The sequence below is a fragment of the Puntigrus tetrazona genome, chromosome 3, assembly GCF_018831695.1.
Source record: "Puntigrus tetrazona isolate hp1 chromosome 3, ASM1883169v1, whole genome shotgun sequence".
NCBI lineage: Eukaryota > Metazoa > Chordata > Actinopteri > Cypriniformes > Cyprinidae > Puntigrus > Puntigrus tetrazona.
In genome coordinates this window covers 2,616,821-2,644,665 of record NC_056701.1, presented here as the reverse complement: position 1 = coordinate 2,644,665, position 27,845 = coordinate 2,616,821, and the positions used below count along the sequence as shown (strand labels likewise).

The 27,845-nt window shown below is 38.7% G+C and overlaps 4 protein-coding genes across 7 annotated transcripts in view; 1 reads left to right on the top strand and 3 right to left on the bottom strand.

Annotated features, from left to right (window-relative positions):
* Positions 1-3,520, bottom strand: part of sumo2b (small ubiquitin like modifier 2b) — a 5,611-nt gene extending 2,091 nt beyond the window's left edge. Inside the window, exons 1-2 of the mRNA XM_043235063.1 lie at positions 3,369-3,520; positions 2,303-2,434 (exon numbers count right to left, since the gene is read on the bottom strand). Coding sequence (XP_043090998.1) covers positions 2,303-2,434; positions 3,369-3,389 — 153 coding nt within the window. The 5' untranslated portion in view covers positions 3,390-3,520. The remainder of the gene's footprint in view (positions 1-2,302; positions 2,435-3,368) is intronic.
* Positions 1-27,845, bottom strand: part of LOC122341572 (tripartite motif-containing protein 16-like) — a 341,738-nt gene that overhangs the window by 46,847 nt on the left and 267,046 nt on the right. The window lies entirely within an intron of this gene.
* On the top strand, positions 4,575-12,884 carry nup85 (nucleoporin 85). Of its 3 annotated transcripts, XM_043235028.1 has the most exons (19): positions 4,576-4,743; positions 5,156-5,249; positions 5,320-5,476; positions 5,554-5,624; positions 5,697-5,740; positions 6,476-6,545; positions 6,615-6,736; positions 6,838-6,972; positions 8,030-8,152; positions 8,226-8,357; positions 9,258-9,364; positions 9,441-9,524; positions 9,642-9,707; positions 10,468-10,619; positions 10,692-10,809; positions 10,883-10,983; positions 12,161-12,312; positions 12,508-12,597; positions 12,672-12,884. In XM_043235028.1, the coding sequence occupies exons 1-19, from the start codon at positions 4,711-4,713 to the stop codon at positions 12,768-12,770; spliced, it is 1,950 nt and encodes a 649-aa protein (XP_043090963.1). In that variant the 5' UTR covers positions 4,576-4,710; the 3' UTR covers positions 12,771-12,884. The 3 variants fall into 3 exon arrangements, 2 of the variants coding, with proteins under 2 accessions (XP_043090962.1, XP_043090963.1); XR_006250470.1 differs by lacking the exon at positions 12,161-12,312 and having other exon boundaries at positions 4,575-4,743; XM_043235027.1 differs by having other exon boundaries at positions 4,575-4,743; positions 12,508-12,884.
* gga3b (golgi associated, gamma adaptin ear containing, ARF binding protein 3b) lies at positions 17,546-27,394 on the bottom strand. Of its 2 annotated transcripts, XM_043235025.1 has the most exons (17): positions 27,131-27,394; positions 26,271-26,355; positions 26,126-26,198; positions 25,938-26,036; positions 25,709-25,832; positions 25,534-25,637; positions 25,350-25,430; positions 24,855-24,992; positions 23,731-23,812; positions 23,535-23,651; positions 23,213-23,467; positions 22,265-22,338; positions 22,036-22,187; positions 21,621-21,904; positions 20,603-20,772; positions 20,294-20,404; positions 17,546-19,710 (listed from the first exon to the last, which is right to left on the bottom strand). In XM_043235025.1, exons 1-17 carry the CDS (start codon positions 27,177-27,179, stop codon positions 19,600-19,602), a joined length of 2,109 nt encoding a protein of 702 aa, XP_043090960.1. In that variant the 5' UTR covers positions 27,180-27,394; the 3' UTR covers positions 17,546-19,599. The 2 variants fall into 2 exon arrangements, with proteins under 2 accessions (XP_043090960.1, XP_043090961.1); XM_043235026.1 differs by lacking the exon at positions 25,350-25,430.

Here is a 27,845-nt window from a genome sequence, read left to right as displayed (position 1 = left end):
CCAGAGCTTTCGACATTTCATTCCTTCTTTAAATTATTAACATTTAAACCCAAAGTTCATTTTTCAGTTTTTGTTTTTTTTTAATTCAAGGGCGTAAAATGAATGACAAAAGTTGCGTGGACAACTAGCTGGACTGAGCCGTTTCGTCTAATATTTATTTAATTTTAGCCTTATTTGTATGACAGCGTGTTTTAATCATTTTAGTTCGTGAAGCTTGCGGAAAACTGAACAAATGTTAACTAATTTAAATGGGACCGGCTCTTTTTAATGAATAACCTGTTAACTCGGTTTTAAAAGACGATAACTACGCTCAACTCTGTCCTATTATTATTATTATTATTATTATTATTATTATTCTAGACCTGATTTTATAAACTCTGGCTTAGTCTAAGTCATTTTCATAAACATGTCTTAAAGCATTACTCGTGTGCATCTGAAGACAAAACAAAGGCTCTGACGTGTCTCAAGATCAGATTTGTATCCGTTTTACATTTAGTCCAAGGCTAGGCTTAAGCTTTGCCTTAAAAAAAAAAAAAAAAAAAACCGGGCTAAAATATTTGTTAATATTTTGCATCTCTATACTTTCACTCTCATTCGAATTTGAGTCATTTTGTTATATTTTAGCTACATTTAACTTTCTTTTTTTTAATTTCAGTTTTCTTTCACTTAGTTATTTGACCGCTTCAACTAAATCAACGCGTCGCCATGACAACCAACCCGGAAATTAAGCCTTCGTCCGACATTTCGTATTTTCCTTTTAGCTTCAGCGGTGAACAAACCGCATAAAAGCCCGAATCCCAGACTCGATTTAAACCGGCGCGTGCATCGCCCGACCGCTTAAAAGGCCCAAAAGCAACTTTAAAGCGGCCCCTCGGCGTCCGAGCTAACGACGGCCGCCTTCATATTCATCTTCCGCTGCCGAGAAGGATTTCCTGACGTCTGAATGAACACGAACCCCAGGGCAGGGACGCTTCCTTCCCCGGTAAACGCTGCCCTACTTCTGCCGGCGAGATTAACCCCCCCCCCTCACGCCTCTGCCAGGAAAACACGATGGCGACCTAAAGATCTTAACCCCGTGTGTTCACAGCGCTCGGGGAGCTGGTAACGTGCCCCGAAGGAGAGCGTGTGGGGACTTCTGGTGAGTCTTTCCGCCGGTTCGTGAAACACTGGAGTCACTGTTCTCTCTCTGACGATAAAGACAGCCGACGGTGAGGCCGTTGAGGAAACGCAGGGACGTTTATTGATCGGCTTCCGCGCAGACGTCCGTAACCGCATTACAGCCTCGGATTCGTGTGATGCTGAGAGGCGAGGATGCCAGGTCTCTTCATGTCGTGCTCGGTGCTGAACGACAATCTCTATGGTCTTTCTTGTAGCGCGCAAACACACAAACCGACGTTTGCAGCCATTTCTTATTAAATCATTCAACCGTCTTCTTTTCTTCGCCGCGATCAAAACGACGTGAGCTTACGATTAAAAAGGCAATTATCTGGCAACAGACTTGGGAAAATCAACTACGCCAGACATGGCTCTGGCTTCAAACATGAACTTGCTTGACTGTATTCGGTTTTTACTTCATCCGTTCACGAAACCAGACTTCGCTTCCTCGCGTCGCTTCTCGATTATGGACGTCTGGATATTTTTTATTGGAAAACGGTGCGTCGTGCTCTGCTCTGATTTAATGTATTTTTACGGTCTTCATTTGGGAAACGGTGCATTGAAAACCCGCCGGGAAAAAAAAAAAAAAAACCCTGGAAAGGAGGCGAAGGAACATCTGAACGTGAAAAAAAGGCTACATGTTCATGCTTAAAGTACTAAGTGCATGCAAAAATTAATCACTGAGAATATCCTTGTTTAATATCTCCAATACATAAAGGAAGAGCACATATAAATCTGCAAATGCGAGGCACAACACCATCGGGGGGGAAATAAATAACTCGCTAATTTTTTCATGATATTTGGCAGCATTTTACTAAATGAATCGATGTCGATTTTTTAAAATGACACTTTCAAGTATTGTCTTTATGCAATATATAAAATGATTTTTAATGTACGCGCAGCTTATAACACAGATTGGCGTTGCCGTTTCTGTTTGTTTCCCGTTTATTAGATTGTTCTGGGATTTTCTTGTTCCTTTTCCCTTTCCTTGCGTTGCATTTGTACGCACGAAACGTTTCCGCTTAGGATTGGCCGACGCGCCAAGATCTGACGCGGTGCTTCGATGCGAAAGCGAAGAAATCAGGACAGGCTCCTGCGGTAGGGATGGTGAGTTTTCGGGTGTGTGTGTGTGTGTGTGAGACCTCACCTGTCTCTCACAGTAGGCCTTCATAAGCTTGCTGAGGGGTGTGTGTCTCTTGATTTTAAACTGGACCACCGACCCGTCCTGTCCCGCCACCTTCAGATTGATGTGGTCGTTGTTCTCCGTCTTCACCCCCTCCTGAGGAATCAAAAACAAAACGCACAAACATAAACGTTTACGAGACATTACATCATTCCTCCTTGCATATTTCATGAACGCCTGCGATCGATGAATTCAATTATTGATGGCCATATTGGCCGACCACTAAATGATATCCGCATAAAATATTGTTATATGCCAAATAATGGCTCGGCCATTTATAATGTATCAGTGGGAGTGCTGATTAAAATAGAAAGTGGATTCATGTTCTGATCACATGATAATAACATGAACAGGCCGAGCCAGAGGCTGACATGTGACTCTCATAAGTCACTAAATAATATCCCCAGTCCATCTGAGGGGCACGACAGGATGCTCTGACGAAAAACAAAAGCCTAATTGTGTAATGCATATAACAACACCACCCCGAACCCGGCCAGGGTGAGCAAATGAATGAATGCATCATCTAAAAATAGCTAGTTATCAGTCACTGGCCGTGGTGCCACGACGGCGTCGTTACTTGAAAAATTCGCCACAGTGATAAACAAGCAAACACGTGCGCGTCCACCTCGGTGGCTGTGAGTTTTATTAGCGTGATGGTGCGGCGTTTCACGTGATGAACGGGTCCGAACGCGAGCATCAGCTCAAACCAACAGAGCACCCGTTTCCGTCAACAAACGCTCAGTGCCTCGGCGCGCGAGACGTTCCCGGCAGCGCTAAACCTGCCGGGAAAAAAAATATTTTTTTTCTGGTCTATATTTTAATTTTGCGTCCGCGTGTGTCGCGCGCGGAGTGAGCTCCTCGCGCGCGTTCACACGTCTTCCGGTGTTTCCGAAGCGGCAGTTACAGTATTTATCCGCTACGCGCGATATTTCGTATTAAAAATCACACCCTCTGCGCACTCGCGTGCTTTCGTGGGCCCTCGGACGCCAGCCAGTGATAAATAATCCCTTCGTTTTTAAACGCCACTCACCTTGGGTTTCTCGTCGGCCATGGTTATTGTATTTGCGCTTCTCTACGCCGCCACACAAAGACTCCGCGGGGACGCGCACGTCCGCGCCCCCGATTAAAAACAGGCGCGGCGTGCGCGACCCCGAGCGGCGCGTCCGTTGACCGCGCTCCGCCGCGATTGGCCGGGACGGGGGGTCACGTGGTGTCATGCGCGGGACCGGGGAGCCGGGGGAAACATGCACGCGCATTCGTGCACAACGTCTTTTCTTGAAAAAAAAAACGTTGGGCCGAATATGAGCAGAAAAAACGCGAAATGATGATCGTTTAGTAGTGTATATCACACATAATCACACACATATCACGGGCAGCCACGAGAAAGACGTATATGAGTGTTAATGGTCTTGATTCTGAGGGAGGATCCAGCTCTCCTCACACTGGACTGAAGGAGAAGGGCCGCCATTTTGTTCTTCGTGTGTTTCACAGATCAAGCTGAACGTACCTCGGCCATTATTTATTAATAATTCAAAACGAGCGCGAGGAACCGCAGCTAATAATTGATATATTTTATATCTAAGGTCACACTCAACCTCTTGTGAGAAACATTTGACTGTGACAAGACTATAACTATGTGTGGCAGTACATAAAACAGCTTATTTAAAAAAAGAAAAAACAAGGCGGTGTGTTTTGAAATCATTTCAAGTGTTATTTTATCTACATCCATTGATTTAAAAAAACATTTTATTTTAAAATTACTAATAAATATATATATATATATATATATATATATATATATATATATATATATATATATATATATATATATATATATATATACACACACACACACACACACACACACATTTTTGAGTTTTATTTTGTTATTTGTTTGTTGTTATTCGCAACATCATCCTTAATTTATTAGATAGAGCTGTCCTCTGACCACTGCGATACTTTGAAGACCCAGGAGGGGTCCGGATGAGAATAACGCCGTTATTGTAAAAACGAAATGGTTGTTTTTATTCCCTTTTCTAAGCTAAATGGAAACATGGCTTTAATTCCGTCATTAAACTCTACTAATAATTCAGCACGGAATATCACTTCCTAATAATCATAATGATAATACAAGCGGGAATCGATTAAAAGAGCACTGTTTATATACCCGTTTACCGCGCTGCTTAATTAAGTGTCGATCGGTATTTTGCTCAGGCGTTCGGTGAGCCGTACTAACCGCCCAGGCGTCAGGGGTCCTTCAGGCTCACGGCGCTCGATTCTGATCGCCGAGTGTGTTGAATGTAGTTTAGATCGCACGGCGGTATAAAATTATACTTTCGCTATTATTAGGGAGGCTTTACTAACTCGGTGTCATGGAGGAGGTGGATGTAGAGCCCAGTACCACGGTAACGTCTGATTTGTACTCTCTCATCCGTGTATATGAACGTTAAGGGACGGTACAAGTGTTTATATGAGAAGTAAACGCATGTGGGACATTTATAATATAACTCTGAGGTGTTATGATGATATATGATCGGACTGTGACATATACTGTCGCACTTAATTGTTAATAGTATAATATACATATATAAACAGTAGTATAACAGTAATAGAGCAATACAAATATATATATATATACCACAGTGTGCATCTCAAAAATTAAATAAAAATGTTATTTATTTATTTGTGCTTGTATTATTGTATACTTGTTATAGCATTTGCATATGATTTGTTGATTTTGATTGCTTTCATTGCATAAGAAAGCTCTGCTAAATGACTAAATGTAGATGTATGAGATTAATGATGTGTGTGTTGTAGCTCATTCCCGGCGCTGGGTTTCATCAGAAGCACCTGGGCTTCGAATGGGGTCCCGGAGATATGTTAGTGTATGAGACGAGCCACAAACTGCAAGGTATTCACCCCGTTCGCTTTCGGACGAGGAAGCCGTCAGATCCTCATCGGCGCGTTGTGTTTCCTCTCAGGTCCGAGGTCCGCCGGCTGCCCGCTCGTTCACGTCGTGAGGAAAGACGAAGACATCTGCTCTCCCATCCTGCGCAAGCTCTTCAACGAGTCCCACCTCATCTTCGTAGGGCTGCAGAAAACCAAAGAGGACGCGCCCAGCAAAAACAAGAAGTCGCAGTGAGTGTGGAAGGGCCGAGAAATCCGCCCCCGTCGATCTGATCTGCTCTGATCTGATCTGTGCTCGTCTCCTGCAGGTTTGTGAGCATCAGCAAGAACTACAGGTCTGTGATCAGAGCGTGCATGGAGGAGCTGCAGCAGAACGCAGGTAAACGCTCGTGTGCATGAGGAAGACGACGGCGCTCTTCATCGGCTGATCGCCTTTTCCTTCTCTCCTCAGTTTCAGCACGAGACGGCTCTTTAGCATCGCAGTATGGAGATCAGGTACTGCGCGCTTGCCTACGAATATATAACGAATAAAACGAAAACCTGAACCAAATGAAAACGAAATGGTTTTCCCTTTCCATTTAGAAGCAGTAAGGGAAATGCGAGTTTAGGTTGCAATGATAAAATTACTAAAACGACACACAAAGCATTTAAATACATTTTAAGTAAAGTTAGTGCAAGGCGAAACGGCAAACACTAAATTATTAGGAAAAATATAACGTGTTAATGATTCCAAAATAACCTATTTTGTAAGAAATCATTAGATTAGATTTTCGTGCATGCATTAGTGATATTTTATATGCTTTATTATTTAAAGATGTTATTCAAAAAATGTAATGCTCCGACTGCAATACAGTCATGAATATGCATGCATTCTGGAGAATATTTTACATGCTTTATTTTATTAAAAACTAGAATTATAAGATTAGAATAGTAATACGCATGCATTCATTTTTATGTGCTTAATTTTAAAAATTTTATTAAAACAACATGCATGCATTGTAAATAATTCTAGTATTTAATATGCTTTCTATACTATATGAAGATAATAAATTCATTCCAATCATAAAAACCTTATATCTATGCTTTCTAAATGTATGCATTTCAAACAGACATATATATAATTAACAAAAAAAATTATAAAAAGCAATATAATAGCTATGATTTTTCTAAAAGGATAATAACCTGGTGTTTTTCCGCTGTATGTTTAGTTTCTTTCTCTGCTCTCCGCAGGTCTCTATTCTCCTGGCCGTCGAGCTCATATGGAACTTGTGCGAGGTCCTCTTCATCGACGCCGCTCCAGGTAGAGCCGTCTCAGACCCTCGGAAATCCTGTTTTGTCCCTGACCTGGTGCTGTGTTTTCCCCCCGCAGCCGGGTCTCTGCTGCTGCACCTGCTGGACTGGGTGCGTCTGCACAAGTCGGACGTGGACTCGAGAGCGAGGGAGGTGTTAGGGAGCGACAGCCCCGCCGAGCATCAGTCCTACTGGGACGTGGTACGACACGCGTCACCTCCTGAACGTCTGAGCGCTGTCACACGTGCCCTTACCTGTGTGTGTGTGTGTGTGTGTGTGTGTGTGTGTGTGTGTGTGCGCAGGTCATCAGTTTAGTCCTGCAGGGCCGAATGGATGAAGCTCGTCAGGTGCTCTCCAAACAGGCGTCTCTGCGAGCCGAGAGCAGCTCTGTGTTCAAACGCATGGACGGCCTGCTTCAGACCATGCCCATGTTTAACGTACGTACGACAGATATTGCCTAAAGATTCAGGCATAAGCTAAAAACGCCTAATTTTGACCAATGCGATGTGTTTTTGGCTAGTGCTACAAATATACCCGTGCGACACAACACTTTTCTCAGCCCTGTTATTAAGAACATGTTCTTTTTTTCTCTTTTTTTTTTTACCACAAAATCAAAGGATTTTCAAGATATTTATGTTCAGGAAAATGAAGCATATTATTATTATTATAATTATTATTAATAACAATTATTATTATTATTAATTATAATTATTAATTTATTATTATTACTATTCATTTAGAATTATTAATTATTATGATTATTATTTATTATTATTGTATATCACAATCAAGCTCGTTTGAACTCTAAATTCTTAATACTGCAATAAAAAAACTAACATTTTTGGGTCAGCAGAAATTTATAAAATATAAAAGGTTTCCACAGAAATCTGAAGTAGTTTGCAACGTTGCTAATAATATTTCTTGAGCAACACATCGGCATCTTAGAATTATTATATTTTAGTAATGATGCTGAAAATACAATAATAAAATGTTTTATTAGTTATTAGTAATTAGTCGTTTTAAATGATGATAATATTACTGTTTTTACTGTATTTTTTATTAACTAAATGCAGCCTCGGTGAACAGGAGAGACTTCTTTAAAAAATTTTGTGTTTATGTTATATGTAATATTTAAAACAATTTTTTGCATTTTGAAATTAAATTAATAGTATTTATGAATTTATATTTTCGTATTTGTTGTGGTCTTTAATTATAACATATACATATATATATATATATATATATATATATATATATATATATATATATATATATATATATATATATATATATATATATATATATACTTAATGAAAACTTTAAAATAAATAATTGGATGCAAAAATGTTAATAGACCGAGGAATAGAAAATGTCTTTTTTTTTTTTTTTTTTTTAATTTTGGGGTTAAACAACCCGTTTTATCACTGCTATACCGATATTTATAGTGACGTATTTTAAAGTAATAGAGTGACGCCCGTGTGTTTGTTGCTGCAGCCCACAGGAAGTCAAACGCTGACCGAGTTTGACGTCAAATGGAGACACTGGCACGAGGAGTGTGACCGCTGTCTCCAAGACAACACCTTCGCTAGCAACCGTCACCTGGAGACCGTCTGCAAGGTGAAGCGTGGCGACCTGCGACGAGCTCGGAGCGAGCCGAGAGCGCGGCGCTGACTCTGTGTGTCTCTGTCAGGTCCTGGTCGGGGATGAGGACACGTTACTGGAGCAGAAGGAGCTGCTGAGCACCTGGTATCACTTCCTGGTCACACGGCTGCTCTTCACTCACCCCACCATCAAACCGCCGGAGCTGCACTACTACGCTCAAGTACGTACAACCACTCACATGATCTAGCTGTCATTCATATTTTACATTCTGTGTATTATTATTATTATTTTTCTTGTCTATGTAGTTTTTGTTAATCCTCAGTAATAAGGGTATATCAAACTTAAACTATATAAATTTGATTTAAAAAAAATAAATTATATAATTTTTTTAAATTAATACTATTTACTAGTTAGTTGTTTTTATTTATTTATTTATTATTATTTATAAGATTTTTTTAAATTAATATTTAATTCAGTTTTACATATTTTGGTTGGTTAAAATAACTGGCAACCAGCTGAAATAAAATAAGTTAACATTTTTGTTTACATAATTATGCGCTGTGTATATATAAATACAAACACATGCACGTATATGTTTAAGAAAAATATGCTATATTTACATATAAATATATGAATGCATATACATGTAAATATTTTTGTATATACATAAATATACACAGTAAACATATATAAACAAATATATTTATTTTGGATTTCATTAATAATTTGACAGCACTAATATTATATAAAATTTAAGTTTTTTTAGGTTTTTTTATAATTTAAAGTTTAGTATTTTAAGTAGTAGTTTTTTTATGCCTAATTTTTATTATGATTTATTAATTATGGCTATTTTAGTATATTAAGTTAAATGGAAATAATATAAAATTGCTGAAATAAAATATCTAAAATATTTTATATATTATATATATATATATATATATATATATATATATATATATATATATATATATATATATATATATATATATATATATATTTTTTTTTTTATGGTTTTAGGTTTAGTTGACAATAATAACTTTTGAGATCTCGTTCAAACGGCTCTCAAGTAGTCATGATCTCTGAGCTTGATTGAATGGCTTCCACTGTGTTTCTGCTGCAGTCGAGCATGAACATGTTTCTGGGTCCGCGGGCGTCTCCGGAGCCTCTGGACATCATCCTGCTGTCGGCCTTCGAGTTCGACCTGCATCAGGTGATCAAGGACTGCAGGTGCGTTACCCGTCTCTCGGTCTCACACACACACACACACGTTCAGAAGAAGAGTCTGACTCTGATGTCTCTGCAGCATCGCGCTCAATAACTGGTGGTTCGTGGCTCATCTGACAGACCTGCTGGACCACTGCAAACTTCTGCAGTCACACAACCTCCAGTGCGTATCTCACGGCAGACGCTTAGAAGAAATCACATCCCAGTGTGTTTGTCATTCATGCGTGTGAACGAACTAAACCTGTAGGAAATGTTTTGGTCGATGTTCATGTTTTTGTAGTTTTGGGTCTAATCTGCGTGAGTTTCTGGTCTTGGAGTACGCCTCGGGTCTCTTCACACATCACAGGTGAATAACACACTTTATTAATCTCTGTAGACTAAAGTGTTCAAAGAAAAATACCTAGGTTACACTTTACCTTCAAGGAAAAAATGTATTATTTTTTCCAAAAAAAAAAAAAAAATTATATATATATATATGCTTTTCTATATGTATAGTAGAAATGATTACACTTTTCTTCATATATTCAGTAATATTTTAATATATACTTTTGATAACCGTGATAAATAATGAATTAATATATAATTGAATTTACCTATTAAAGAATTGAGCTATCAATTCATCACATCAAAATAAGTTTTAACATGCAGAATATATATATATATATATATATATAAAAATGCATTCAGTATATATTTGTACAAATATTTACATGTGTATTTACATTTTCTATTCTTATACATCAAGCATATAAGCATAAAATGCTCAATCATTTTATGTAAACAATTAATTATGATTAATCATTTGCATTACTTATGTAATAATTTATATTATTTTGATACTTTTTTATATATATATATATATATTATTATTATTATTATTATTATTATTATTATTATTATTATTATTATTAATAATTCATTTCATTTTTTTAGAATTTTTTTTCCCCCATTTACTATCATTTTAACAATGACTCCCATTCAATGAATCATTATTTATTTATAATCTGCACCAGTAATAATAAACTGCTGAGGATCTTGTACTCATCATACGTGTGTGTGTGTGTGTGTGTGTGTGTGTGTGTGTGTGTGTGTGTGTGTGTGTGCAGTCTGTGGCAGCTGGCGGTGGATTACTTCGATCACTGTCCCGAGTTCGGTCGTGTGTATCTGGAGCTGCAGATCGAGAGAGTCCCGCTCGACACCGGGCGCAAAGCCGTTAAAGTCCTGCGGATCTGTGAGGACAGACAGATGAGTGAACAGGGTGAGCGAGCGCTTCACACGCGTCCAAACGACCGCGCTCTACACGCCTGTAAACTGTGTGTGTGTGTTTCAGTGCGCAGCATCTGTAAGATCATGTCTAAGCGGGCTCTGAGGAACAACAGACTGGGATCTGCTCTGTCCTGGAGCATCAGGGCCAAAGACGCAGCGTTCGCTACACTCATCTCTGAGAGGTCCGTCTGCGTCCCTGTCCTTAACTTACTATATTGCCCTTTCTTTCCTAACCCGTGTTTTTTTCCTCCGTAGGTTTCTTCAGGATTACAGTAACAAAGGCTCCTTCGCGGATCTGGATTTGTTGGATAATCTGGGTCCTGCCATGCTGCTCAGTGACAGACTGACGTTTTTAGGTACGAGTCGCCGGTTTTTATTCATCCTTAGTAACATTAGTATATCAGGCTTAAACTAAATGCATTTTATTTTTAAATAAGTTGGTATTTCTGTTATTATTATTACTACTGCTACTATTTATTGGTTTATTTTAGATAAAAACAAAAAATTAAACTAAACTTATTTAAAGTAGTCTCACTGTTTTTTTATTTTATCAATTTATTTTATTAATTATTATTATTTTTCTTTCTATAAATATGATTTTTAATGGTAGTTTTCTTCTTTATGCCTGTTTTTTCAATTGATTTTTATTGTGATTTTATTTATTATAGATATTTTAGTATATTAAGTTACATGAAACTTTTTTTTTTTATTTTTCAAGATTTTGCTGAAATAAAATAACGTTTATTGAGATTCATATTCAAGTCGGACGTTGGTTCTTGGTTTTTCGGCTGTGATCGATTTGACAAAAGCGTTTGTTTTTCATGTAACAGCTTGCTCTTCGAATATCAATATTAAACGATGAAGCTATCATAGTCATTGTTTTGGTAAATGAACAGTCAGGGTTTTTTAGGCTTATCTTACATAGCATTTCAGTCTCGTTTCTAATCAAAATATGCAAAAACAAAAAGCTTAAAGATGCATTTACTCGGTTTCTTAAAAACAATTTTTAAAATGCGTCCAAAGATATTGTTTCTCTGTGCCGTTATCGTCGTAGCGTGTGTTTTCTTGAACATTAAGAGGACTTTTTAGAGCGATTTCTTCACCTTTATCGTTCTCGTGCTCGGTGTGAACAGGTTTAAGACCATGTCAAAGATTGAAATGGCGACGATGGTTAATGGCTTGATGCTTTTTGTCTCGTAATTCGATTTTGACGAAAAGGAAATCGAAATGAAGTGCATTTTGCTTAAACCAAGTTATTAAAATGAATAGTTTTTCTACCCAACCGGCAGTGTATTTTACTTCTTTTAGGCAAAATGCACTTAATTAAAAAAAATATCCCCAGGATACAAGACTAAGCGTCTCCATTGTTTTTGACTTATGTAGTAAATGCATCTCGATTTTTAAGAATTCTTCGATATTTTGACGAGAAACAAGTTCTGCTTCAACTTCAACCGTTTCATCTTAAAAGGTGTTTGCGACGCCGCTTCATGTTGCCTTTGAGGTCTTTTAAGCGCGAGATGCGTGTGTTCGCAGGAAAGTACCGTGAGTTTCACAGGCTTTACGGCGAGAAGCGTTTCTCCGAGGCGGCCCGACTGCTGCTGTCCCTCATGACGGCGAGGATCGCCCCGCGCAGCCTGTGGATGACCCTGCTGACCGACGCGCTGCCGCTGCTGGAGCAGAAAGAGGTCAAGACGAAGACGGCTCACGCTTTACCACAACATTTATCTACCGAACTTCTCCATTTTAAGCGGATTGTTTTAGGCTTTTAAGATCCTTACCTTCTTTGAAATGACGCTGGCTGGTTTGTGCAATAGCTGCTTAATCTGTGAAACCGGACCGTTAGCGGCGTTTTGCTTAAAGCACTCTGTTTGTGTGTGAAGGTGATCTTCTCGGTGGATCAGACGTATGAGCTCATGTCCTGTCTGGAGGAGCTGAACTCTGGGACCAAAGACTCGAACCAGACAGACCAGGTACAAATCATCCAGAACATCCGAGGGAAGCGTATTAGTTGTGAATTAGCATGTCATTTTCTGCTGCGTTTCAGGATGAAGATTTTGAGTCCACGAAGACGGAGCTCCTGCGACTGGCTCTGGCCCGTAACCTCGCCATGGCCATCGTGAAAGAGGGAACAACAGAAACATGAATACATCCAGTCACTCACAGCTGTTTTCCAATCGCTCTGTGTCCTGTACATAATTCAGAAACTTGAGTAAAAACGTGACGTCTTTTATAAAACATTTTCCAGTATTTGCAAAAACTTTGTCTCCTATATTTATTTGGTCTCTATAAAAAAAAAAATGTCTTAAGGAAAATGATCGTTCATGCTATTTGGAATTAGAAGTTGAGGTGTAGCAACTTAAATAGTTAACAACTTTAACAATAAACGTAAATGTTAACTGTAAGAATCATGCAGGCGAAACTAAACAAACACTTATTGTTTCTGGCCCAAGATATGGAATGCCACACAAAGTAAAACAAAAAAAAAATATATATGTAATAAATCACCCATCTCTCGACTGCATCTCTGGAGATCATCCACAGTGATGTTTGGGTTCTTCTCCCCAGAGGGTTCTGTTCATCCCACATGTCTTCCCTTTAAAGATTATGGAGGCCACTGTGCTCTCAGGAACCTTATTTATTTTTGTAACCTTGTCACCAGTCTGTCTCAGCTCTCCAGGCAGTTCCTTTGACCTCATGACTCTCATTTGCTGTGCCACGCACCGTGAGCCGTAAGGTCTTATATAGACAGGTGTGTGTCTTTCCTAATCAAGTCCAATCAGTGTAATCAAACACAGCTGGAGTCAAATGGAGGCGTAGAACCATCTCAAGGACGATCAGAAGAAATATGAGCAATAGCAATACTTAGGACCTGGGGATATATATATATTTTTTTTTTTTTTTAATAAATCTGTAAAAATGTCAGCAATTCTGTTTTTCGGTCAATATCGGGTGCTGCGTGTAAGTTAATGAGGGGGGAAAAAATAACTTATATTGCAGCCATTTGCTAAAATCTAACAGAGTGAAATTTAAGGGGGTCTGAATACTTTCCCTACCCACTGTATATATATATATATATATATATATATATATACATAAAGAAAAATATATAAATATACACACACAAACACAATCCTGTGTTTTTGTTTTTTTTTTTTTTTTAAATAAAAGTTTATTAATGAATAAAATTTAACATTCATTCAGGGGAAGTTTTACAAGATGTAATTAATTCAATTCATCCATTGGTAATACTTTATAACTTTAACTCTGCTCCTAGGGGAGCGTCATTTGTAAAATGTTGGCTAGAAACCATCCTAAATTTGATCATGCTGGTCAAATATTACTCTGTTACAAGTGAGAGCTTTTTTACGAACATATAGAGTTACTTGCTTTTTAACGTACTTGAGTATTATGAGTAAATTTCCCGTTAATGCCTAGTTTATTTATTGTTGCATTGCTGTATGTTATTCTTGCCTCTAAAGCATCCTATTGAATACGCCGACTCGTTTGTAATATCTGTGTAATAAAGTGCTTATTAATAGGAGGATTAAATGGAAGACTTCCACAGCAAGGTTTTGAAGACTGTGATATAGCTTGTTTTTGGCAAACATTGGAAACTAATTGAGTGTTTAATCTTTTTACCAAACTTAAACATGCTCTCTTAAGTATGGCCCTGGATGCACAAACTGCATGTCTTCTCTCATTTTGTTATCAGTTGTCTTAGACAGGAGGATAAAAAAAAGAATGGTCTGAAAATGATTCACCTGACCCTTCAAAACAAAAACAGACGAAAAAAAATCACATTTAGAGAAGAAAAGAATTCACCCAAGCTGCTGCATAGAAACAACTTTCTACTTTTGTAGAGATGTAGCTGAGCGAAAAGTACGACATTCTTGTTTCAAGTGCAATGAGGTTAAAGTTTCCAGAAAAACTAAACCTGGTAAAGTACAGACACTCAAACGGTGTACAGTCTCAGACGAAGTCTTGATGGTTGCAAGGTTTTGGCCTCACGTTCTTCTGGGTCTGAAGAGTGATGGATCCCTGACTCACGGTCGGTTTCTTCCCAGGTGGAAGATGAAAAGAGCTAAGAGAGAGGTCTGCAAGACGCCAATGAGACCAGTGTCCAGATTGAAAAAGCTATGTGGGTCATTAAAGCGAGACCTTTTTGAGCTCTCTGGTATGAGAAATACTTTATTTTTCGATCTTACTTAATGCTATTCTCAGTATTTACTAAACTATTATTCAAATTGAAAGTTGTATTTGTTAATATTAGTTAATGCACTGCGCTTACGTGAACATTTATATTAATATGAACAAACGTTGTAAAACATGCTATAAGGCTTTATCACGTTGCTATCTCCATTTTACACACAAAAATATACAAATGTGTACAAATGATGCGCTTTGACGTCCATCCGGTTCAAGCCGCGGAAAAAGAAAACCATCGCGAGACACGGAAAATTAGTCGTCTCAGAATCCCGTAAACAATCAACAAGTGAACAGGCGTGCGCCACGAAACTGTCTCAAACAACGCGTGAATACGTCTCGCCATTCGTGTATTCCTGTAAACACTTCTATACAGCCGGACAGTCGTTTTTCAGCAGTCAAACCGGCACGGTAACCAAATGTCTCAAGCGCTCCAAGAAAAACAACTAAGCAGGTAGTCCTTACGAAGCTAGTATGGGTATTACTGTAGGTAATCGTGTAGCTTGTCTCAACGTTTTGTTGCATTTTACCGCCAACAGCATTGCGGAAGTGAAGGCTGCCAGGCGATCGGAGGAGGACAGGGACGCGGTGAGTTAGACTCGTCGTACACAGCTATGTACATTAAATATCGATATCTTTCTGAGCAATTGTTATTTTTTTCAACGCAGCCTCATCCCACATGGACTACAGTTGAGCCAATTCTGTACTTCAGATGGAAGAACATCCTGAAGAAGAGATATCTGAAAGGACCCCTGACATATTTGATCTACACCCAAAAATACGGTCCGGCCTGTTTAAAGCGCACACTTCGTGGGAAAAGAATCCTATGAAAGAAATAAAAATAATGGCTGACTGTGTCTTAAACGTAAACACTGGCAACGCTATAACAATATTAAGTTTTCCACACTATGCACAGGTAATTGTGTATCTTATTACTCAGTACGAACTAAAACGTCAAGATAGCAAAGAGGTATTCTTTGTAGTTGGTAGCTATACAGTACGGCTGCAACTAAGCCATCTGTATTGTTCATGCATGGATGTCAAAAACCTTTGTTATGCAACGCTGCGGCCTTCGGATAATTTTAATGAAAGACGTTCCGAGACGCTTTGGAACTACATGATGGGGAACCGCGACAAAGTTGATTCTTGTGTAAAGAAACCTCAAGATGCCTTCACGGTATGTGCCATCCTGTTCTCAGAAGTTATAAGGAACCCTGAAATGTTTTTCCATAACATCCTCCTGATGCAGTTTTTTAAACGATGGTACGAGTTTCGTGACAGTCATCCCAGAAAACAAAAAAGCCTCATCTATTGCGCCAATCAAATTAGAGATGAGGAGAAGAAATCTATTCCATATAAGATGCTTCTCAGATTTGAGTAGGGGACAAAATTGTGTTTTTACTTCTTTAGTCCGGCTTATTCTTTCTTTTTTCCATGCATCGCCTATGCTCTTGTCTTCCCTCCCATTTGTCTATCGTTGCTACCGATGCCTTGTACTTTATGTAATAAAAGTACCCTACTGCTTGTATTGTGTTGTTGTCGTTTTGTAAGTAGTCACTGAAAAGTATTTCATAGGAGAGGACACAATTATAATAATAGTAAAATAATAAAATAATCTGCATTGTCACTATGCATCAAATCAAATTTATGACCTCTAAGTAGAGTACAAAATAATGTGCAACGTTCCTGAGGAAGTTTTATCTTCAAATATAAAACAACATAAATGTCTTACCTTGTAAAAAGAAACAACCAGACTTTGTCCAAAGAAGCCAATCATTGTGACAGAAACAAATAAAGTGAGGCAGTCTCTTCCTGGTGAAATGCTTAAGCATGCTGGAATTGCAAATGAATGCAAACATGTGGTGAGGTCACCCGTCTGCATGAAAGTCCTGAGTCTTTAATAGCATTGCAACAAACGTCTGAACTTTCACCCTTACCCTTAAGTGTTTAAACCAAGCTTCTAAAGACGGTTCCTATCAACATAAGGCAATGGACGCCGCATAGTTACCACGTCTCACAATGAAGATGCATGCGCATATCTATGGAAGTACACAGAAAATGGTGTATACACAAAATACAACCCAAAAAACCTCAATAGGAACAAATGAACGAGGGCTGCCTGTCTCTGTGCTGCTTTGTGCTGCAGTCGTTACAGTATTAAATATTAAATATATATATATAATATTTAATATATATATATATATATATATATATATATATTAATATATATATATATAATATTTAATATATATATATATATATATATTAATATATATATATATATATAATATTTAATATATATATATATATATATATATATATATATATATATATATATATATATATATATATATAATATTTAATATATATATAATATTTATATATATATATATATATATATATATATATATTATATATATATATATATATATATATATATTTAATATATATATATAATATTAAATATATATATATATATATATATACACACACAAACATATACATATATAAATATATATCGGACATCTTGAGCTATCTGGGGAAGGTTAGACATCTTCACACATCTCATTTATTATTTTGACTAATAGTTCTTTGTAAGCAGTAGTTCCTTTAATTAAGACTTAAATCGGACCATTACTGTATGGTGAAAACTGGCACTATATTGGAAATCGGAATTGGTCATTTCCACCCCAACAGAAAAAATACGCTGGGCAATTCATTTAATAAGTATTTAATGGCGCAGCACACATGATGGAGTCGTTATTAAACACCAGAGCAGTGCATCATCATTGTCATAGTCATCCATAACAACCTTTAAGAAGCTCTACATTTGTCCTCCTAAACCATTGTCACCAACATCGGATCAGATGAAGCTTTGGCTCTTAAAAAGAGACACAATGATTCGTAATAATACACACACAAGGTTCCTCAGAAATACTCGAAACACTTGATACAGTTGCACAATGAAGCTCCATTTTCCTGAAACAAGTCCGAATCGGCAGAGATGCTCCAGAAACACAGTCCAACGTGTTCAAACAAGATTCCCAATCATCAATCGAACGAATCTCATCAAAATCACCATGAATTCACCCCAAAATCAAAAAGCATTTTTTAAAGTTAAGACTAGTACGGGACCCAAAATTTATACAAATAAGATATTTTTTTTTAAAAATCACTGTGAACATATAGTGTATAACATATGTATTTATTACAATTAGTGTTTAAGCGTCATGCAAAAAAAGTGCAGATACCAACAAAATGCAAAACATAAATGTAGCCTTTTTGGGTGAACTATTCATAATGTATGTGTGAGATTCGCTCGATCGCTGCTGTCCGAGTCTAAACACATGGCCGTAATGAATTAAACGCTTTGAACACAACTGAGGAGCAGCTGTCCTCTTCTTCCAGTCGGACACATTAAGGTTTGTTTGGGACCAAAAATCACACGAGGCCTTGATCTGATGAAACAAAACGCTCACTTGTCCATCGAGACCTTCATCTCATAACCTGCAGGCAAAAACACTGTTAATATTAAACAAAGACTGTCTGAGACGGCCTGTAATGCTGAAACTTGAGTCCAAACGTTCCTGTAGCAGCAATAAATAAAACCAGAAACAGTGTTGAACGACAACAGAGGCAGATAAAAACTCAAAATAGACAACGTAACGTTAGTCTGACGTTACGCGTGTAAACTCACAGCGGTCTCCATGTAAACTCGACTGACTGCAGGTACATTCGATCCGATGCGTCATGACTTCAAGAGCTGAAGTTCGCGGGAAAGGAATAGTCTAAGGTCTAGAAAGAGCAAAGCTGAAACGCTCGTTTGTCGCGAGGAACGCCTGGAGCGGCCTGGAAAGAGCGAGATCGCGGTTAGATGCGCTCCACGAGGTCACGTGACACCGTCAGTATCAGCTCGGCTTCGGAGTTTGACGCCATTTACCGCGGTTCACGCCAAAATACCACAGTTAATACTGTGCTCGGAAAAAGTCGATTTTGTTCGATTTGTCAATAAATAGCCAATGAAAAGAGATATTTTTGCACTATTGAAACTGATTTGCGGTTTCATTTTTTGTTCGAAATAAAACCATGACACCTAAAAATGGCATACAATACAATATATATATATATATTTATTAACTAAATACAACACCACAGTGGTATCGTATCGTGCTTTAAGGGTCGACTAAACCCTATATATTTAACATTTCGCTACTTTTTAAATTAAAAACATACTTAGCTACGCTTCACACTTTTATCGTTTGCGTCAACGTAATGTACTGAAGTAGCTAAAACTAAAAAAGTGAAATACAAATAATAAAAACTATACACGTATGAAAAACATTACATAATAACTAAATGAATACAAAAATAACGGTATTTTAAAAACAGCTATTATAGTATCGCAACGATACCACACAGGTTTTAAACGTGGCCTAAATCAGGCAAGTTTGTAGTAATTGACGCATTTCGAATAAATGACAGGTTTTCTTAAATTAAAACGTACTCTGTTTTTTTGCAAATGCCAATTAATTGTCGTTTTACTACGGTATTTTGACAGAAACTGTGATTGCCGTGACAGACGGAGCATCATCGCTGACGTTGCGTTATCGTATTAAAATCCAGCTCGAATCCCCCCCCAAAAAAAACACAAACATCAAGCATCAAACGCTGCTTCACAAGGCTACAGCAGAACACTGACTGAAAGGAAATGAACCGCACAAACGGGTGACGACACTCGGGAAAGAGCGTGGAAGAGTTGGAGCAGAGATCTACAGGGAGCCCCATCTGTCCGCCGGGGGAAACTGATCCAGCTCGCCCACCTCCGAGTACTGACGCTCGCCCAGGAGATACGTCAGCTTGTAGCGCAAGCGCACGCGCTCCTGAAACACACAACACCGGGAAAGATTCCCAAAGCGTCTTTCACTTTGTGATTCGTTTGATTGCTTTATCCGATCGGATCCAAAGCGAGTTTTTATTCATAGAATATACTGTATGGGTCCTGTGTATTTTTTCATGCGCATACAGTATAAGTATTTACATATATATGCATTTATATATTGACATCCCTACATTTTCTATCATATAAAATACATATATAAGTATATACATGCATGTGTTTGTATTTATGTATACACATCATAAATATACACAGAATACACGCATATGTAAACAAAAACACTTATTTCACATGTGATTAATCACGATTAATTACTTGACAGCACTAGTTTTATTTATCTCCCTTTTAATAATAATAATAATTAAAATGAATAAATAATGCATTTATTATAATAAAAATAAATAGCATTTAAATGAATTAAAAATATAATAAATAATACATTATAATAAAAATAGCATTTAAAAGAATTAAAAATATATTAAATATAAATAATATATTTAATTCTTAAAAATACATTCTATTCTATTTTTGTTTATAATTTTTTTTTTTTTTAAGTGTCCTCCTACCTTGAGTGGGTTGGCGAGCAGCATGACCTGAGTGATGGATGCAGGGGGCAGGATGGGGTTAAAGGGCGCGATCTCGGTTCCTGATGGAGGCTGAAGCTTCACACGCATAGACTGACACAAACAACACAGAGTCCAGTTAAATAGAGGTCAGAGGTCGCGTTTAACTTTTCTAATGTCATGTCAATGTAATGTTCCAAGACATCTGTCGCATTTCATATTGAAGTGAACTGTGAATCGGCTCGACTGAATCATTTAAGGGAACCGATTCAAATGAGCGATACGAATCAGTGTCGGTGAAGGAGGTCATACCTTGGGCACGGCTGCTTGCAGCACTATGTTTCGCACCGGTAACGGCGCCGTGTTGAGCAACGACACCACCATGACCAGGACGTCCGGTCGACCCGGTGGACAGTCCATCGCAAAGTGCATGAGAACACGGACTCCGTCCTTATCGTACACCGTCACAGGTAACACTTTACCTGAGGACGCAAGCAGAAACACAAAAGTATAGCTCGGCAACTAAAACAGGTACGCTGCAGAATCACATTTCAATCAAAAAAAATAAATAAATAAATAAAAATTTTATATATATATATATATATATATATATATATATATATATATATATATATATATATATAAACAATAATCAATTAAACAATTATCGTATAACTTTACATTAATAATATAATGTAATATACATTATCATCAAGCCTTTAATATGGTATAAATGATCATTTTCAAATATAAACTTTCAATTTCGTAATAACTGTGCAAACACAAAACCGTGCTGGGGTCACATTTCAAACATATTTTTAAGGAAAATAATGATATTTTCAACAATGCAATACAATATATTTAGAACAAAACGGATTATATAATTATTACTTCTTTTATATATATATATATATATATATATATATATATATATATATATATATATATATTATAAGTTGTCACATTGAAAACAAAGCCAATAATAAATAACTAGCAAAAGAGGATGATTAAGTTTTGATTGGTTATAATATATAAAAAAATATATAAAATATGACTTTAAAACTATAATACAATAGTTTATGAAATGACTTAAGCACATGTCTTTCTATCTTTCTTCTAATTTCAGGTCCTGTTAGTGTATTCTGGGGGCAGCTTACCATGGTAAGACTGTGTCTTAAGAGCTAGTTTGACCAGCTAGCAGTTGTCAATCGGTCTTACTTTTCCAATACAAACAAGACAAATCTAGCCTTTCATAACTGGATTTAAAAAGTTAGACTAGTCTAGTTTACGAAACCAGCCCCAGTCCATCAACTGAAAATTGTTGACTCACTGGGTCTGATGGACTCGAGCGGGACGCACAGGTTGGACAGGCTGGGCTCCGAGCTCCGTGCCGGGCTGCACTGAAGCGAGTGAGACGGAGATGAGAAGGGCTGAAAGAAAGGGCTGCCCGGAGCCGAGCCGGCCGTCATCGCCTGAGCCCGGGCCACAGCGGGCGAACCAGGCACCGCCGCGCTCACGAACGGGTTAGTGGACTGAAGAGGGCCGGCCGCGGAGCCCGTCACGCCTCCGGAAAGACCGAACGTCCCTCCAGCGATGCCACTCAGACCAGAAACACTAAAGAGAGACAGAAAACAGTCTCAGAAAAGCCAGGTCCTTTTTATAACGGCTTCGTGACACCATGGACCCTCGTTAGTGAGGCCGGTTGATCTGGGGGGCTGTTTTCAAAAGGAAGAGCGGAGCCGTACCTCTTTCCACCTCCAAAGTCCAGCATGGAGAGATCCTGCAGCCCCTGACTGACGGCCACTGTGTGTGAGGTCTGAGCAGGCGTGTGTGTTGTGGGAAAGACGGCGCTCGGAGCCGAGATGCTCCCAAACAGGTCCAGGCCGGGATCAGGAGCCTGCCAGCAAGATATAGAAGAGGTTCAGGCATCTCTCCGTCAGCGTCTGGAAGTCCAAATAGTTGTGTGCGTCCTACCTGTAAAGACGTCCACTGTCCAGATAATTCGTCCAACTTCGGTCTGTTTGGCACAGAGGGAGGATCATTCAGTCCTGAGAATAAAATAACATTTGTGCATGTTATATTGCATACAAACTAAAAAATAAATAGTAAAATCGTGAAAACTATGTTATTATTATTAGCATTATGATTAATCACATCATAAAACTTAATATTATTATAAACCTTTGATTACAAAGGTTACCATGGAAACACCTCTGTTCTGCTATATATTATGTATTTTATATATTTGTTATTTTATTTTATATTTAAATGTTTTAGTCTGTCTGCCATATTTTTGTTCAGACCAATGCAAAAATCAGACAAATTTGTTTTTATAAAGGAAAGGAAAATAGGCAACCTTGGCTACCAGAAGTGCTGAGGTTCTTAGAATTAAACCCAGCTTAGGGTAGCACTGTTTATTTATTTATTTATTTATTTATTTTTTACAATTGTAAAATCCATTTCAGTACATAACACGTTACAGTATATTTTTTTGATAGTTTAAAATCATTTTTTTATTTTATTTCACAGCTTACGCAAAGACAAAGTGCACATTTTGACATTAACAGTTTATTTAAGATATTTAAGTATTGTATAACATTGGTAGCTCTCAGACGCTTTCATTTTTAAAAAGTAGACCCCCGATATAGAGAATATTGTGATTTTAAATATATTACGGTACTTGATTTAAATAATGCCATGGGTGCTTAATATGGATAGAAAATGGCCAAAACTTGCATTTCGTTCCCATAAGTATGTTTTAATTATTAGAGAGATGATCTAAATAACTGTGGCTGTGAAACGGGGAAAATTATCAGGCTTGTCCCGCAGTTTCGCCCTCCAGGTCTCCAATCCGGTCACATGACTGAAAGCTATGAATCCTATACATCACCAGACAGTGCCACAGAAATTGAGATTTCTCACCGAGAGACAAGAGTTCATCGTCCAGCAGGGAGAGGGAGGTCTGCTGCTCAGGAGGTTTGTGATTGGGGCTGCTCGTCTGACTGCCGTGACCCCCGGCCAATCGGCGAGGAGGAGGCGGGAGCACGGGGATGGGCGAGGCCGTGGGATTGGCTGACGGGACCTGAGGAGGAAGAGGAGGAGGAGGAGCGACGGTCGGAGGAGAGCAAGGTTCATCCAGTCCAGCCAGATCAATCAGCGTGCCCGTGATCTCACATCCTGAGAAAACACGAAACATCATGAAGAAAATATGGCGCATTGGATTATCAAGATCTGCAGATGATACCTTCGCTGGCAGCTAGTCTGAGATCTTCCCCCTCGCCGTCGTCCGCCTGTCCTTCTACGATTCGTTTATAGGCGCTGATAACTCTGGACAAATCATCGTTCGCCTTGAGAATGTCCCCTACGGGAAGCAGAAAGATGCGTAACATTTCAAATAAACAATGCGCCATCTTCCTCTGGGAGTAAAGCGTGCCGTTTACCCAAACTGGAGTCGTTGTCCTCGGCTTCGGTGGCCAGTTTGAACGCCGTGCGCCGTAGTTTATCACAGCGTTCATACAGCTCCTGAACACAGGCGTCAGGTCACATGTGAGTGCTGCTGTCAGGGTAACGTCAAGTTAATTATACAAGCTATAACTTCTTGTCTGCACTGCACACGTCTCCAACGAGGTTTGGTTTCATCCAGAGGCAACCGGATTCGTGATTTGCCTGTCTGGTGGTTTTTGGGGTTCTTCCCTGAGTAAACTGACTAAATGGTCCAGTTTATAGCAGTGCTGTAGCCTACATACAAAGCAGACATTGTCTAGAGTGAACGCGATCAGCTCCAGGGGCTGTAACACACCGCAGAAGTGTGCCGCGCAAATAAGGGCTAACAGTACAGACAGGAAACGTGATACGGTTTCTGAAGCGTGAAATAAGACATTTCACAATAACGAAGAACTGATGAGTTGCTCAAGTTTGGGGCTGGTGAACAGAAGCAGCAGGTTTGATTTCAGCTGCTGGGTTAAAGGGACGGTTCACCTAAACGCGCACGTTGGTCATTTAGTTGCTTCAAACCTGAGTGAGTTTATTTTGAAGAACGTTAGTCACCAAACAGTATCCGTTAGCTTCCATAGCACGGGCGGAAAAAATACTACGGAAGTCAATGGCTTCCGTCAACTGTATGGCTACCAATGTACCAATTTTTGGGCGAACTATACCTTTAAGTGAAGTTCAGAATGACATGAATTTTGAGGTTTCTAAATGGTTAACGTTGGTTTAGGCGAGAGATCAGCTGGGAAACCAATCAGAAGGGCTGAGGCTAACAAGATTGGCGTAACTGGTTAACAGCTACTAAACTAGCGGTCCTCAGCCAGTTCGAGGTTGCAGTATTTAAAACAGTAAACGGTTAATGATGTGTAAAACAATTGAAATCTTTATTTTTCCAACTTCCTACAGTTCTTTAAACCTAATTTCTATCAATAAATTCTATCAAGAAGCTTTGTCACAATTAGAGCAGAAATGCTGAAAATATCAAAGGGCGGAGATTTACGATCAAACTAGTTTCCCACAACAAACCAGCTCAAGCACCTGATGCCTTTCTCGGCCTGCTCGAGTCTGGTCGTACCTTGATGAGCTCGCGGTCGGCGTCCGACGATCGGTCTCTGTCGTAGTGACTCAGCATTTCGCTCAGGAGCTTGACGTTGTTGTTGACTTCCTCCAGCGTATGGCTGCGTTTGGTCATTTTCTGCACTCGGGCCTCGTCCTGCACAACACAGACTTGGTCATCAGTTATGCCACACCTGATCCAGAATCGGTGTGTGAATCAGAAGAAAAACGCTGAAAATATGATCAAGCATCAATAGAGTTCAGATGCAAGCACCCTTGAACGATTAGGGCCAACGTGAAGTAAGGTTTGACTATTTAGCTACTTTTTAGTTTGGTAAACATAAGGAATTAAATATTATTTGCAGTTTATTTTACAATAAAACGTTTTTTTAATGTCATTTTCATGCAAATCTTTAATTGCATTTCATGTTAGTACAAAAGTGACGTGTTGAGTTTAAACTGGAGCTCATCGTCCATCTTTAAATATCCCGATCACCTTTAAAGACCCTCTCACCTCCTTCACCATGTTTTTGATCAGTCTGTTAGCCTCCTGAAGATCTTCTGGGTTTTTGCTCCTCAGAAGTTCAGCCAACAACTGCCATCAAACCACAGAGCAACGCATTTTTGGGGGAAGACACATCGAGTCGGACCTCCAGATTTAAAATCAGATTTGCAGTGAAGCCAATCGGGCGTCTCACCTTCCCCATGTCCTCGTTGTCAAACACCGGGTTTTTGGGGCGTGCCGGAGGAGACGGGATCAGGGTTTTGTCCACCGTCAGTTCTGGGTCTGACATCACAAGTCCTAAAGAAAACACACTTCGATAAGACGGCCGCTCATGACGGACCACAGAAAGTTCACCTTGAACATCTCACCCTGTCTCTTGAGCGTCTGGTACGCGTCTGCTATCTTGGCCTCGTTGGGAAACGCCACGGTCCAGCTGTACAACATCTCAATGATCTTATTCTTCACCTTGTCAGAAACGCTGTCCCCCATATACTGAAACGCAACATATTAGTCATAAATGACTCAGAAAGCAGATCATTTTTGCACTTCTGTTTCAATTCATCTGGTCAATCGAAGTCGAACAGAAAAACCACTAACCTTGGGTGAGACCACTTTGATCAGCTCATTTAAAAACCTATATCTGGCTATTTCGTTGTGAAATCTTCGCCCACAGTTCTTCATACACGCCTCCAGTACCTGCGGAGACACAAAGCCATCAAACGCCAGGCCGCGTAAACGTCGTTTCGCCCGTAAAAAAAGCAGCAATGTCTTAAAGCATCCCTCACCGTCAGAGCTTGAAGGGCTTCCCATTCTTGAGAGTGGATTTTGTGAACCAGGAGTCTCACGGCTATCTGAGGACTATGAACACACGGACGCAGTTAGAGAAGAGATTCCTGCAGTCTTCAGTCATGTTGGATTACGGAGGCTTACCCTTCCAACTCCTTATTGATCTGGTCACAAAACCCGATTATGTATTCCCAGTCCTCCTGCCTGTTGGTCGGGTGTGTGGCTTTGTCTGTGGAGGACACACACCATCGTGAGAAGCAAACAATCGGCGCCGTTGAGCTCTGTGTCTGTGAAACACTGGCACAGCAGTGTGAGGGCCAATCACAGGGATGCAAATCAATATTACCCCTCAGTCATTTCATGAAAAATACGAAGAAGTGGTTCTTAATACAAAGTGCTATAGGTGTAGGATATTAGCGTATTTACAATTGTATTTATATAGTATACTGATTATGCTTAAAACACATTTATCGATAATGTACAAGTTCACACTGGATAAAATCAAAATTTAATTTAAGTAATCGCTTAAAGCTCTGGTACTGGAGTCATCCGACAGGAACAAGGACTTTGAGCTTGGACTCATGACAGCAAGATCTCAGGGTCAACAAGCACTCTGAATTCATAAATCATACTATAGGAAGGGTTAGCTGATGAATATTAATCATAAAACGTGACGTTCGTATAATTGGCTTATCCGATTGGCTGGAAGGCAGAGACTGGTAAGTGGGCGCTGGCGAATCTGCGGATCCTACTATGGCGAAGGGTCGGCGCTTTGATATTATTTATGCATTACGATTGGACGCCCCGGGAAGGTTACTAGGCAACGTCAATATAAGAATATTAATATTCATGAGCAGCGCTTCGTCATAGTAGGATTCGAAATTCCGCTGGAACAAGCTGAACAAGAGCTTCAGACGCGTCGGTATTAAAGCATGCATTGAAGACATAATACAGCGGTGTTAGTTACGCCTATCGCGAAATGCAAACGACAATAATACACGTACTGAGCCAGGATTCGAGTGATTCTCCCTCCGGAAACGCCATGATCTTCATTTAAAGCTTTGAGTCCATAAATCCACACATTTCCTCCTTAAACGCCGGAGACATTCGTCAAATTAAACCGACTGTAATAAAAGCAAGCATCATCTGTTTCACACGAGCCCGTGTGCAGCGACAAACTGCAGCTTTATTTATTTTTTTAAATGAATAGTGTCTTAGCCGGCAGTATCATCAGCTGCCTGTACGGAGGTCCTTGATTTAGACGCCTCTGGTGATTACAAAATAAATGTCACTACCAGGACGAGCTTTGTAACATTACAAAATAAAAGTAAAACCACAACGCATCATTTTTCAGCCTTATAGTATTCTTTCAACAAAATTAAGAACAAATTTCCCCTACACACCACTTTTCTCTAAAGTTTATTAAATATCCCACCAAATCATACTAAGCCAATTACATTTTTTATCTATTTGGAAGTAAACCCTTCAACATTTTCACTGGGTTTAACAGAGATTATTATTTTTCTGTTAATTGTTATAGAAATTATTATATATATATATATATATATATATATATATATATATATATATATATATATATATATATATATATATATATATATTGTATCCGCTGGACTGTATTGCATATGCAAACAACATTTGTATTAAGCTTATCATAAATAAATGTTACATAAAGTTAATAAAATAGGTCTACACGAA

Coding starts and splice junctions, on each gene's coding strand:
- nup85 (XM_043235027.1), top strand. CDS start 4,711: ATGGAGGAGGTGGATGTAGAGCCCAGTACCACG. Junction 5,250..5,319: donor GACGAGCCACAAACTGCAAG/GTATTCACCCCG, acceptor GTTTCCTCTCAG/GTCCGAGGTCCGCCGGCTGC. Junction 5,741..6,475: donor CATCGCAGTATGGAGATCAG/GTACTGCGCGCT, acceptor TGCTCTCCGCAG/GTCTCTATTCTCCTGGCCGT.
- gga3b (XM_043235025.1), bottom strand. CDS start 27,179: ATGAAGATCATGGCGTTTCCGGAGGGAGAATCACTCGAATCCTGGCTC. Junction 25,638..25,708: donor CCAGACGCTCAAGAGACAGG/GTGAGATGTTCA, acceptor TGTTTTCTTTAG/GACTTGTGATGTCAGACCCA. Junction 20,405..20,602: donor TGCAAGCAGCCGTGCCCAAG/GTATGACCTCCT, acceptor TGTTTGTGTCAG/TCTATGCGTGTGAAGCTTCA.